The sequence below is a fragment of the Erpetoichthys calabaricus genome, chromosome 1 (assembly GCF_900747795.2).
Source record: "Erpetoichthys calabaricus chromosome 1, fErpCal1.3, whole genome shotgun sequence".
Lineage (NCBI taxonomy): Eukaryota > Metazoa > Chordata > Cladistia > Polypteriformes > Polypteridae > Erpetoichthys > Erpetoichthys calabaricus.
In genome coordinates this window covers 83,404,220-83,418,935 of record NC_041394.2, presented here as the reverse complement: position 1 = coordinate 83,418,935, position 14,716 = coordinate 83,404,220, and the positions used below count along the sequence as shown (strand labels likewise).

At 37.8% G+C, this 14,716-nt stretch overlaps 1 protein-coding gene across 2 annotated transcripts in view; it reads left to right on the top strand.

The window, feature by feature from the left end:
• LOC114652766 (pecanex-like protein 1) overlaps nucleotides 1-14,716 on the top strand; it is a 149,863-nt gene that overhangs the window by 8,988 nt on the left and 126,159 nt on the right. For both annotated transcript variants that reach the window (XM_028803094.2, XM_028803086.2), the window contains exons 2-3: nucleotides 1,559-1,764; nucleotides 12,705-12,810. In XM_028803094.2, coding sequence (XP_028658927.1) covers nucleotides 1,559-1,764; nucleotides 12,705-12,810 — 312 coding nt within the window. The remainder of the gene's footprint in view (nucleotides 1-1,558; nucleotides 1,765-12,704; nucleotides 12,811-14,716) is intronic.

The following is a 14,716-nucleotide window of genomic DNA, read 5'->3' as shown; positions in this document are numbered from 1 at the left end:
CATCTCCATCAGCACCGGCTCTCCTCAGGGCTGTGTGCTGAGCCTCCTGCTCTTTATGGTGTACACACATGACTGCGCCTCCGCCCACCACAGAAACACCATTGTCAAATTTACAGACGTCACCACTGTGGTGAGGCTCATCTCTGGGGAGGATGAGTCCGCCTACAGGGACGAAGTGGTGCACTGACAACAACTTGCTCCTGAACACAATTAAGACCAGGGAGCTTGTTGTGGACTCCAGGAAAAAGAAAACGGACATCAAACCACTCTACATCGGAGGAGACTGTGTGGAGAGGGTGTCAGACTTCTGCTTCCTGGGAGTCCACATCATGGAAGACCTGTCCTGGGGTGTGAACACAGCAGAGCTGGTGAAGAAGGCTCAGCAGAGACTTTATTTCCTGAGAGTCCTCAAGAAAAATAACATTCCCCAAAAACTGCCGGTGTCCTTCTATCGCTGCTCTATTGAGAGTATCCTGTGTTACTGCCTCTGCGTGTGGTTTTCCAGCTGCACAACAGCGCAGAGGAAAACACTTCAGCAGATCGTAAAGACTGCCCAGCAGATCACCGGCTGCTCTTTACCCTCTCTGGATGAACTGCACAGCTCTCGCTGCCTCAGGAAAGCAGAAAATATCTTAAACTCCGCTCATGACATGTTCCAACTGTTGCCATCAGGCAAAAGATATAGGAGCATCAAAACAAATACTAATAGACTGAAAAACAGTTTCTACCCTGTTGCTATTAGGGCACTGAATGCCACCTAATCACCTCCAATGCAGCAGTGCAATAGATGTCATCTTATGCAGTAGTGTTCATGTGCAATTAAGATCTTATGTTGAATGTTTGTGTTCTACCTTATTTCTTATCCTTTTGTAATTATATTTATTTATATTTTGACACTGCAGGGACTGCACCTAATTTTGTTGTATTTGTTACAATGACAATAAAGATATTCTGATTCTGAGAATTATAGTTTACAATTAAGATTAAATGCCTTAATTAGCTATGACCCAGCAGCCTATGTGGTCACACATTGTATGCAAACAAATTATAGCTGTTAAGTAATTACCAGTAGTATAGCACAGTGCCCAAAGTGTGAACATTGACACTTCATAGCTTTTGGAGCTCATTTAATATTCCAACTTAGTAGTTTTATTAGTATAATTTGTAAGTTCTTTCATAATTTCAGTTTTATTTTGGCAACTCTTGTTTTTCTTCTCGTGAACATGTCTTTTAGCCTGTGTTTCTGTGATGGATTGTCTTTGATTACTTAAAATCACTTTCCTATTTTACGCTGAGGTTAAGATTGTGTTAAATGTTAGCATTAGTGGTCTGGTCACCCTTTCAATGGGCTGTAAATTAATAAATCCACATTAGTAGGAACATATGGGCCTGTTGTATGGTAAGCAGCCAGCCACAAGGACACAACTTGCTACATGGGAGGAGGTGGACATGCATTAACTGTTTTTCATTTAGCACATAGTGTATTTTGAAAGCCAAAGGCTATCTGTCTGTTGGCTGCAAAACTTATTGAAATACAATTTTTTTTTTTATCTTACAGGCTCTACCACCCATAATGGTGGTTGCAGGAGTATATTGTGTGGTTGTAGCTGCTGCCTTCACTGCAATCAAGGTGGTAAATTTTCGACTTCATGCCATGTTTGATCAAGGTGAGATTGTTGAAAAGAGGCAGGCGTCATTGACAACTGATGGCACCAGAGCTGAAGATGTAGATGGGGGAATAATTAATGACAGAAACCAACCAAGGTAGTGTTTAACTTGTAACTCTTTACATGAATACAGTATTGTACTGTGTGTGTGTGTATGTATATACTGCATATAATTTTTTTTTTTTTACTTAAAATTTTTAAAGAATCTGGATCCCTGGGTTCCTGAATTAGATTAAGCATGTTTATAAATGTTATGTTAAAAGCAAGCCAGAAAATAAATTAGAAAATAGACACTGATACAACATTTGTGTATTCAGCAACCTAGTTAACTGATATAAAAGTCAGAGCATTTCACTTTTTTTTTTTTTATTTTATTTTATTATGGTAACCTAAAAGCAGCAGAAGACTGCAAGCCTCTTACACACATGTACCCTTTGCCTGGTATTGTGTTGGGTATTCAATCAGCTGGGAAATCAGTAAAACAGGAAAAAATGCAAAATATACAACTTGTAACACCTGTCTAGGTGATGATTGAAACTGTAAAGTAATTCGTAGTTGAAATCGCACAGAATGTTTCTCTGTTTTAAGATAGACTAGTTTGCAAATTAATCAATGCTTTACAATGTGAAATTTTGAAAAATTTTTAAACTTTGTACAGCACGATCTGTTTGAGATAATATCAAAATTCATCATGGTAATTTTTTTTGAAGAACAAGTGTGCCAGATTTCAACAAAATCAATCCATGGTGGGCTGAGTTGTTTAATACAGAATGACATGGCTATAGAAGTATTTACTTCTCGTATTATATGCGAATGCACCTAAAATTGTATGTACTATAATGTGTTTACTAAAAATGGGGTTTAACCCTTTATACACTAACGGCTATTTGGCATTATTGTGCCTGAATTACATACCACAAAAAAAGCGACAATTATTCTGTTTATTGTAATAAATGAGCTGCAAAAGAGTGAAGGGTAGCAAGTACAACACTCCAGATCTTTAAAGGAAGTATTTATATGATTAAAACTGGGATTCAATTTAAAAATAATTAACTAATCACATAATTGTAAGGAATTAATCTTAATTAATCACATCTAACTTTAAAACCTGCAATCATAAAATAAATACATAAATCATTAAGTAAATATACACTGAATCACAAAGTTAATGTAAAATCAACTCAAAGGATGTTTTAAAAATTTAATGGCATAGTTTAAAGTTAAACAATGACCTGAAACCTGACCTTTTAACAAAATACTACTTAAGGAGGTACAACCTGAATTTGAATGCCTTCCTAACAAGGTTATTATAGTTTTGCCTTTTTATATTAGTTTTTATTTGTACAGTAATCCCTCCTCCATCGCGGGGGTTGCGTTCCAGAGCCACCCGCAAAATAAGAAAATCCGCGAAGTAGAAACCATATGTTTATATGGTTATTTTTATATTGTCATGCTTGGGTCACAGATTTGCGCAGAAACACAGGAGGTTGTAGAGAGACAGGAACGTTATTCAAACACTGCAAACAAACATTTGTCTCTTTTTCAAAAGTTTAAACTGTGCTCCATGACAAGACAGAGATGACAGTTCTGTCTCACAATTAAAAGAATGCAAACATATCTTCCTTTTCAAAGGAGTGCGCGTCAGGAGAGAGAGAGAGAACAAAGCATGCAGTCAAAAAAAAAATCAATAGGGCTGTTTGGCTTTTACGTATGCGAAGCACCGCCGGTACAAAGCTGTTGAAGGCGGCAGCTCACACCCCCTCCGTCAGGAGCAGAGAAAGAGAGAGAGCGAGAGAAAAACAAAGTCAAAAATCAATACGTGCCCTTTGAGCTTTTAAGTATGCGAAGCATCATGCAGCATGTCCTTCAGGAAGCAGCTGCACACAGAAGGTAGCAACGTCCCTATCGTCTAGGTGTGCGAACAGCCCCCCTGCTCACACCCCCCTACGTCAGCGCGAGAGAGAGAAAGTAAGTTGGGTAGCTTCTCAGCCATCTGCCAATAGCGTCCCTTGTATGAAATCAACTGGGCAAACCAACTGAGGATGCATGTACCAGAAATTAAAAGACTCATTGTCCGCAGAAACCCGCGAAGCAGCGAAAAATCTGCGATATATATTTAAATATGCTTACATATAAAATCCGCGATGGAGTGAAGCCGCGAAAGGCGAAGCGCGATATAGCGAGGGATCACTGTATATTATTTCTGATCATACTTGGAAATTCAGTTTACTTGTGTTCCGTCATCGTTTATTTTTAGTATTTTAAATAGTTTTTATTTCACAAAGACCTTATTATTTTAGGTGTGTATGTATATACAGAGCGCTGCTGCCTCGCAGTTGGGAGATCTGGGGACCTGGGTTCGATTCCCGGGTCCTCCCTGCGTGGAGTTTGCATGTTCTCCCCGTGTCTGCGTGGGTTTCCTCCGGGCGCTCCGGTTTCCTCCCACAGTCCAAAGACATGCAGGTTAGGTGGATTGGCGATTGTAAATTGGCCCTAGTGTGTGCTTGGTGTGTGGGTGTGTTTGTGTGTGTGTCCTGCGGTGGGTTGGCACCCTGCCCAGGATTGGTTCCCTGCCTTGTGCCCTGTGTTGGCTGGGTTTGGCTCCAGCAGACCCCCGTGACCCTGTGTTCGGATTCAGCGGGTTGGAAAATGGATGGATGGATGTATATACAGTGCATCCGGAAAGTATTCACAGCGCATCACTTTTTCCACATTTTGTTATGTTACAGCCTTATTCCAAAATGGATTAAATTCATTTTTTTTCTCAGAATTCTACACACAACACCCCATAATGACAATGTGAAAAAAGTTTGCTTGAGGTTTTTGGTAATTTATTAAAAATAAAAAAAATTGAGAAAGCACATGTACATAAGTATTCACAGCCTTTGCCGTGAAGCTCGAAATTGAGCTCAGGTGCATCCTGTTTCCCCTGATCATCCTTGAGATGTTTCTGCAGCTTCATTGGAGTCCACCTGTGGTAAATTCAGTTGACTGGACATGATTTGGAAAGGCACACACCTGTCTATATAAGGTTCCACAGTTGACAGTTCATGTCAGAGCACAAACCAAGCATGAAGTCAAAGGAATTGTCTGTAGACCTCCGAGACAGGATTGTCTCGAGGCACATATATGGGGAAGGTTACAGAAAAATTTCTGCTGCTTTGAAGGTCCCAATGAGGACAGTGGCCTCCATCATCCATAAGTGGAAGAAGTTCGAAACCACTAGGACTCTTCCTAGAGCTGGCCGGCTATCTAAACTGAGCGATCAGGGGAGAAGGGCCTTAGTCAGGGAGGTGACCAAGAACCCAATGGTCACTCTGTCAGAGCTCCAGAGGTCCTCTGTGGAGAGAAGAGAACCTTCCAGAAGGACAACCATCTCTGCAGTAATCCACCAATCAGGTCTGTATGGTAGAGTGGCCAGATGGAAGCCACTCCTTAGTAAAAGGCACATGGCAGCCCGCCAGGAGTTTGCCAAAAGGCACCTGAAGGACTCTCAGACCATGAGAAAGAAAATTCTCTGGTCTGATGAGACAAAGATTGAACTCTTTGGTGTGAATGCCAGGCGTCACGTTTGGAGGAAACCTGGCACCATCCCTACAGTGAAGCATGGTGGTGGCAGCATTATGCTGTGGGGATGTTTTTCAGCGGCAGGAACTGGGAGACTAGTCAGGATAAAGGGAAAGATGACTGCAGCAATGTACAGAGACATCCTGGATGAAAACCTGCTCCAGAGCACTCTTGACCTCAGACTGGGGCGACGGTTCCTCTTTCAGCAGGACAATGACCCTAAGCACACAGCCAAGATATCAAAGGAGTGGTTTCAGGACAACTCTGTGAATGTCCTTGAGTGGCTCAGCCAGAGCCCAGACTTGAATCCGATTGAACATCTCTGGAGAGATCTTAAAATGGCTGTGCACCGACGCTGTAAGGCTGTAACATAACAAAATGTGGAAAAAGTGATGCGCTGTGAATACTTTCTGGATGCACTGTGTGTGTGTGTGTGTGTGTGTGTGTGTGTGTATATGTGTATATATATATAATATATATATAAAATATTGTATATGTGTATATACAGTGGAACCTTGGTTCACGAACGGCTCGGTACACGTACAAATCGGGTTACGACCAAAACGTTTGCCAAACTTGCCTCGGTTCACGACCACACACTCGGTGTACGAACAAGCCAGTTTCCCTTTCGGTTTGTACATGTTCAGTATCTACCTCTGTTCAGTTCCTGTGCTGCGAGAGAGCGCGACACACACACACACACACACACACACACACACACACTCATAGGCTGCGCGAGAGAGAGAGCTGGACGCATAAGGTAGGAAGGCAGATAAAGAATACACTGGGCTTGATTTTGTTTTCACTTCTGTTTACAGCGATCGGTTCGTAGCGTGCATTGTTGCAATGTTATTTTTCTTGGTGGTTTATTAAATTACGTATTTTTTCAAATGTTCATTTTTTTCCCTGTGCTTAAAACTCATTTAAAAAAAAGTGTTTTTAGCCAGCGGTTGGTAGCGCTATAGCGCGAACTATTGCAGTGTTAGTTTTCTCTGTTGTTCAAGGTTTTCTCAGTGTTATTCAGTGTTTTTACATTTAGTTTACTATTACGCTGTGCATTCTATGGTTTAATTAACTATATTTGTGCTTAAAAGGTTAAATATATATATTTACATACAGTTATATGTATACTGTGTGTATATTTACGTATATATAGATAGAGATATAAAGATATTAGTTTCAGGTTTAGTAATTATATGGTTAAAGCTACTATGGAGTTTAGTTTTGTGTCACAATCAGACAGAACTGTACACTTAACAAAAACATTTATTTATATAGCACATTTTCATACAAATAATGTAGCTGAAAGTGCTTGAAGAAAGAGAAAAAAGACAAAGTAAGAATTAAAATAAGCGAACACTAATTAACATAGAGTAAAAGTAAGGTCCGATGGCCAGGGAGGACAGAAAAAAAAAAAAAAAAAACTCTAGACGACTGGAGAAAAAATAAAATCTGCAGGGGTTCCAGGCCATGAGACTGCCCATTTCCCCTCTAGGCATTCTACCTAACATAAATGATCAGTCCTCATTGTATCCAGGGTTCTCATGGAAGGACTTGATGATGACGGTCACATGGACATCTGGCCTTTAATCCATCAAAGTAGGGACATCATGGTGCTTTGATTAGGTGGTGGTGGCGCAGGTCGCCACCACAGAAAACCAGAAAAAGTATAGAAGAGAGAGTAGGGGTTAGTACGGATTTTGGAGCCACCCTGAATAGTAATGATAATTAATTGAATATGCAGAGCATCAGGATTAAATTAAAATGAGGTTATGAGAAAGCCATGTCAAAGTAATGTGTTTTTAGCATTTTTTTTTTTTTTTTTTTAAAGTACTCCAACGTGTCAGCCTGGCAAATTCCTATTGGCAGGCTATTCCAGATTTTAGGTGCATAACAGCAGAAGGCCACCTCACCACTTCTTTTAAGTTTAACTGTTGGAATTCTAAGCAGACATTCATTTGAAGATCTAAGGTTACGATTTGGAATATAGGGTGTTAGACATTCCGATATATAAAATGGAGCGAGATTATTTAAGGCTTTGTAAACCATAAGCAGTATTTTAAAGTCAATTCTGAATGACACGGGTAACCAGTGTAGTGACATCAAAACTGGAGAAATGTGCTCGGATTTTCTTTTCCTAGTTAGGATTCTAGCAGCTGCTGGGTAGTCCTGAGAGGAGTGCGTTACAGTAATCTAGTCGACTGAAAACAACAGCGTGAACTAATTTCTCAGCATCTTTCAATGATACAAGAGGTCTAACTTTTGCTATATTTCTTAAGTGAAAAAATGCTGTCCTAGTAATCTGATTAATATGCGATTTAAAATTCAGGTCACAGTGTACAGTTACCCCTAAATTTTTTACCTCCGTCTTGACTTTTAATCCTAATGCATCAAGTTTATTTCTAATAACCTCATTACATCCATTATTGCCAATCACTAAAATTTCAGTTTTCTCTTTATTTAGCTTGAGAAAATTACTACTCATCCACTCAGAAGCACAAGTAAGACATTGTGTTAGTGAAACAACAGAGTCGGGGTCATCAGGTGCTGTTGATAAATACAGCTGCGTGTCATCAGCATAGCTGTTGTAGCTCACGTTATGCCCCGAGATAATCTGACCTAATGGAAGCATGTAGATCGAAAAGAGCAGCGGACCCAGGATAGAGCCTTGTGGAACACCATATAGAATACTAGCAAAATACCCGCGCTTCGCAGCGGAGAAGTAGTGTGTTTAAAGAGGTTATGAAAAAGAAAAGGAAACATTTTAAAAATAACGTAACATGATTGTCAATGTAATTGTGTTGTCATTGTTATGAGTGTTGCTGTCTTTTTTATATATATATATATATATATATATATATATATATATATATATATATATATATATATATATATATATATATATACATACATCCACATATATATATATATATATATATATATATATATATATATATATACATATACATATACACATCCACACATATATATATATATATATATATATATATATATATATACTGTATATACACATATCAACATATATACACACACATATATACATATACACATACATATATATACACACATACATATATATATATATATATATATATACACAGACACATATATATACATATATATTTACATATCTACATATATAGACATACACATATATAGACATACAGTGGTGTGAAAAACTATTTGCCCCCTTCCTGATTTCTTATTCTTTTGCATGTTTGTCACACAAAATGTTTCTGATCATCAAACACATTTAACCATTAGTCAAATATAACACAAGTAAACACAAAATGCAGTTTGTAAATGGTGGTTTTTATTATTTAGGGAGAAAAAAAAATCCAAACCTACATGGCCCTGTGTGAAAAAGTAATTGCCCCCTGAACCTAATAACTGGTTGGGCCACCCTTAGCAGCAATAACTGCAATCAAGCGTTTGCGATAACTTGCAATGAGTCTTTTACAGCGCTCTGGAGGAATTTTGGCCCACTCATCTTTGCAAAATTGTTGTAATTCAGCTTTATTTGAGGGTTTTCTAGCATGAACCGCCTTTTTAAGGTCATGCCATAGCATCTCAATTGGATTCAGGTCAGGACTTTGACTAGGCCACTCCAAAGTCTTCATTTTGTTTTTCTTCAGCCATTCAGAGGTGGATTTGCTGGTGTGTTTTGGGTCATTGTCCCGTTGCAGCACCCAAGATCACTTCAGCTTGAGTTGACGAACAGATGGCCGGACATTCTTCTTCAGGATTTTTTGGTAGACAGTAGAATTCATGGTTCCATCTATCACAGCAAGCCTTCCAGGTCCTGAAGCAGCAAAACAACCCCAGACCATCACACTACCACCACCATATTTTACTGTTGGTATGATGTTCTTTTTCTGAAATGCTGTGTTCCTTTTACACCAGATGTAACGGGACATTTGCCTTCCAAAAAGTTCAACTTTTGACTCATCAGTCCACAAGGTATTTTCCCAAAAGTCTTGGCAATCATTGAGATGTTTCTTAGCAAAATTGAGACGAGCCCTAATGTTCTTTTTGCTTAACAGTGGTTTGCGTCTTGGAAATCTGCCATGCAGGCCATTTTTGCCCAGTCTCTTTCTTATGGTGGAGTCGTGAACACTGACCTTAATTGAGGCAAGTGAGGCCTGCAGTTCTTTAGACGTTGTCCTGGGGTCTTTTGTGACCTCTCGGATGAGTCGTCTCTGCGCTCTTGGGGTAATTTTGGTCGGCCGGCCACTCCTGGGAAGGTTCACCACTGTTCCATGTTTTTGCCATTTGTGGATAATGGCTCTCACTGTGGTTCGCTGGAGTCCCAAAGCTTTAGAAATGGCTTTATAACCTTTACCAGACTGATAGATCTCAATTACTTCTGTTCTCATTTGTTCCTGAATTTCTTTGAATCTTGGCATGATGACTAGCTTTTGAGGTGCTTTTGGTCTACTTCTCTGTGTCAGGCAGCTCCTATTTAAGTGATTTCTTGATTGAAACAGGTGTGGCAGTAATCAGGCCTGGGGGGTGGCTACGGAAATTGAACTCAGGTGTGATACACCACAGTTAGGTTATTTTTTAACAAGGGGGCAATTACTTTTTCACACAGGGCCATGTAGGTTTGGATTTTTTTTCTCCCTAAATAATAAAAACCATCATTTAAAAACTGCATTTTGTGTTTACTTGTGTTATATTTGACTAATGGTTAAATGTGTTTGATGATCAGAAACATTTTGTGTGACAAACATGCAAAAGAATAAGAAATCACGAAGGGGGCAAATAGTTTTTCACACCACTGTATCTACATATATCTAGACATACATATATACATACATACATTGACATATATATCAAAATACCCGAGCTGCTTTAAAATTTTTATTAAGAAGAAAAGTAAACCTTTTTAAACTGAGGGAAAATGAATCAATAATTATTTGTTAAGGATCTTTTTGTATACAACGTTGTATATATATATATATATATGTATATATATATAATCTACATATAAATATATCTACATATAAATATATACATATACACATCCACATATATATACACACATATCAACATATATATATATACACACATACATACACACACACACACACACACATAAATATATATATATATATATATACACACACACACAGACACATATATATACATATATATTTACATATATATATATATATATATATATATATACATATACAGTGATCCCTCGCTATATCTCGCTTCGCCTTTCGCGGCTTCACTCCATCGCGGATTTTATATGTAAGCATATTTAAATATATATCGCGGATTTTTCGCTGCTTCGCGGGTTTCTGCGGACAATAGGTCTTTTAATTTCTGGTACATGCTTCCTCAGTTGGTTTGCCCAGTTGATTTCATACAAGGGACGCTATTGGCAGATGGCTGAGAAGCTATCCAGCTTACTTTCTCTCTCTCTCTCTCTTGCGCTGACGTAGGGGGGTGTGAGCAGGGGGGCTGTGTGCAGCTGCTTCCTGAAGGACAGGCTGCACGGAGCTTCGCATACTTAAAAGCTCAAAGGGCACGTATTGATTTTTTTTATCTGTCTCTCGCTATCTCTCTCTCTCTCTCTCTCTCTCTCTTCCTGCTCCTGACAGAGGGGGTGTGAGCTGCCGCCTTCAACAGCTTTGTACTGGCGGTGCTTCTCATACTTAAAAGCCAAAAAGCCGTATTGATTTTTTTTTTGACTGCTTGCTTTGCACTCCTTTGAAAAGGAAGATATGTTTGCATTCTTTTAATTGTGAGACAGAACTGTCATCTCTGTCTTGTCATGGAGCACAGTTTAAACTTTTGAAAAAGAGACAAATGTTTGTTTGCAGTGTTTGAATAACGTTCCTGTCTCTCTACAACCTCCTGTGTTTCTGCGCAAATCTGTGACCCAAGCATGACATTCTAAAAATAACCATATAAACATATGGTTTCTACTTCGCGGATTTTCCTATTTCGCGGGTGGCTCTGGAACGCAACCCCCGCGATGGAGGAGGGATTACTGTATATACACATATCAACATATATATACACACATACATACACACACAGATATACATACATACATATATATACACACATACATACATACACACACACAGATATATATATGTAATTGTGTTGTCATTGTTAGGAGTATTGCTGTCATACACACACACATAAACATATATATACATATCTACATATACACATATATATATATACATCCACATATATATACAACATATACACATATACACACATACATACACACATATATACACATACACACACACACACACATATATATATTTACATATCTACATATATATATATATACACATATACATATCTACATATATATATATATATACTGTGTATATATATATATATATATATATATATATATATATATATATATATATATATATATATATATATAATATATGTGTGTGTGTGTGTGTGTACATATATATATATATATAATATATATATATATATATATAATCTATCTCTCTCTCAAAATACCCACGCTTCTTAGCGGCGAAGTACTGCTTTAAAATTTTTATTAAGAAGAAAAGTAAACCTTTTTAAACTGAGCGAAAATTTATCAATAATTATTTGTTAAGGATCTCTTTGTATACCACGTTGTCAGTTCGCCCCTCCGGTTGTAATATGACCAAGCTGTGTGCTGAGCTTACTGTTGAGCATGAAATCTAACGTGGTTTGTGCCCTACAGAATGAAAACAGTTTGCATTTACCTTTTTAATAAAAGGCGAGCTTTTAAGCCTGAGAAATCACCCCGTAAATGCACACATTTAATTGCACATGTGTTAATATGTATGCTTACACAGTATTAAAAGACACTCAACAATTAATGTCATTTACCTTCGTTCCCACGTTTGACTCGTGCTGTAAATCTCTTACTTGTTTTCAGTTCACGTGATTACGTAGGAGGCGTGATGACGCGATACATGACTCCGCCTCCTCCATTAGAGTATATGGACAAAAAAAAGGTTCCAGTTATGACCATTACATGTGTGTTCATTATCTCATAGCACTTTATTTTTATTAGCATGTTAATTGATACTGGTTTATGACATTTTACCAATGCACTACAGTGTCCAGATTCATTGTTGAAATAAAATTAGGTTTTATATGAATGAGGGTTTGTGACTGACTGCTTTAATCTGGTTACCATTCTGTCTTACACAAATCTTAATGGATCTTCATATAGCCAGTTGCTACTGCTTCTTGCTAATATGCCTAATGGTACCATGAATGTGATGCAGATACTGACTTGTTTGAACTTAGTTGAAAATCAGTAGTTGTAAATGGTTAAAGGAAGCACTGAACATTTTATAGAGGTAATCAGTATGTTGATATTTCATACTTTGTTTATTGTATTTGCAGTAAAGGTGTCATATGAACCATCCCTGCCCTGATAATGCACTTTTATGTTTTTAGGGATATGAGTGGAGGGGTTGAGATGACTGTTTTCCGAAAAGTGAACTCCACACCACCGGTGCGCTGTAGCTCTCAGCATTCTCTTTTTGGTTTAAATCAGGTCTCGGTGAGTAGAAAATGACAGTCATTTGATCTTTTTCAGTATGCTGTTAAACATTAATCTTAAATATTTAAGTTAATACAAAACTAATAACAAAGGTGTCTATCAAAAATTGCTTTTGAGTGGATGCTTCTGTTAAACAAACAAAAAAAAAAACTGTCAGAAAAAAAATACTTCCTCAGTTCCTTTTCATATAAGGTATGTTAAGTTGTAGTTACTGTACTACTTAAAATAATCTAGACAAAAGTGCATGTGGCTGTTGTGAAAACTTTATTAACACTAACTCCTCTCACTTCATCTTAGTAAGCCTTGACAGTGACTTAAATGAAAAATCATTAACTAAGAAAGACATTTGAAAAATGTCCATAATACTTTATTTTTTCATTTAGTGAAGTAGCAATGTTATATGTAGAGAGAACAATGAAATTCTCACTTGCAACCATCATGGAACATTTTGTCTTGTTATATTCCCAGTTTATGAAACCTTGTATGGGATGATGCAATTTTCTACAAGTCAAAGTCAGCTATGTTGACCTTGAAAGTAATTGCATAAAATTAAAAAAATTAAAACTGAACATTAGATTAGACAAGCTTTATTAATTCCAAGGGAAACATTTACATTCATGCTGGGCAGTATACCGGTTCATACCAAAAAACGTTTTTTATTTTTGTTATGGTATGGATTTTTCTTATACCGCAACACCGGATTAAATAGCCTAAACAACGTTCGAAACGTGGCGCAGCAGGAAACTGTTTTCACTGCTACACCACTAAACACGCATACAACGGAGTACATGTGTTAGTGGAGGTATTGAATGGTGAAAATGGACAGAGAACATTCTGAAACTGAAGCTGTAGCAGACAATAAAGTTGAACATGAAGAAACAGAAGAACTTTTGCCGAAAAAAGGAACCGTGTCTGTTGTCTGGAGATACTTTAGTTTTAAAAAGTCAGATGTGGACCATTATGTTCAAATGTGTGAATACTGTTTCTATACTACTGGATAATACTGCAAGCCAAGTTGTAGTTTTTTTTTTCAATAGTGTGTAATGTATCTGGGTACTGTGTAATAGTGTGACGACATGTTGACTTTATTCTCGACATTTCCGCTTTAATCTCGACGCTTATGTCGAGATTAAAATCGGCATGTTGAATTTATTGTCGTAATTTGTCTTTAAAGTAGAACATCGTAAACTAAACTTCATCTTAAAATGAATATTTAATTTACTAGGTTTTCTCAAACCCGTCATAAGTTATGTAGCACATTAAATACTTTGTGTTAAGTGTTTCCGGAGCCTTGTTAATCGCTACGTGCTTCTTAAACTGACTTCCTCGTGCTCCAAGAGGAGGTGCAGGCAGCGATCACCACACAGAATGCATTCATTTCATGATAGTCCTGCTCTCTGAACATTTAGAATGCTAAGATAAATACCTGATATCATTTTCATGATGAAATTAAAGCATGTATTAATCATGTGAAGGCATGCCATGGAAGCATGGAGGTTGCACTGCTGCCTCGCAGCAAGGGGGTCCCAGGTGTTCCCTGCCTTGAATTTGCATGTTTTTCTTGTGGGTTTACTTGGCGTGCTTCAGTTTCCTTTCAACGTTATGTAGGATATGGGGTTTTGTTACATTATATTAACCATGCTAGTGTGTGTATTGCAGAGATGGCACGCATGCAATAAAGAAAGTCCGCTCAGAAGAACATCCATTGAATTCTGTGTTCGTGTCACCAACCACCAGATCACAAACCCAACATTTACACAATATTTAAGTTAAACCTGTGCGATACATTCATACATCCAGTTTTTTTGGAACCTTGTCACACCTATCATAAAATTCTCTACACTGATCATACACCTGGGGACCCCTTACTGCAAGGGAGCAGCACTACCACCACACAACCATGCAT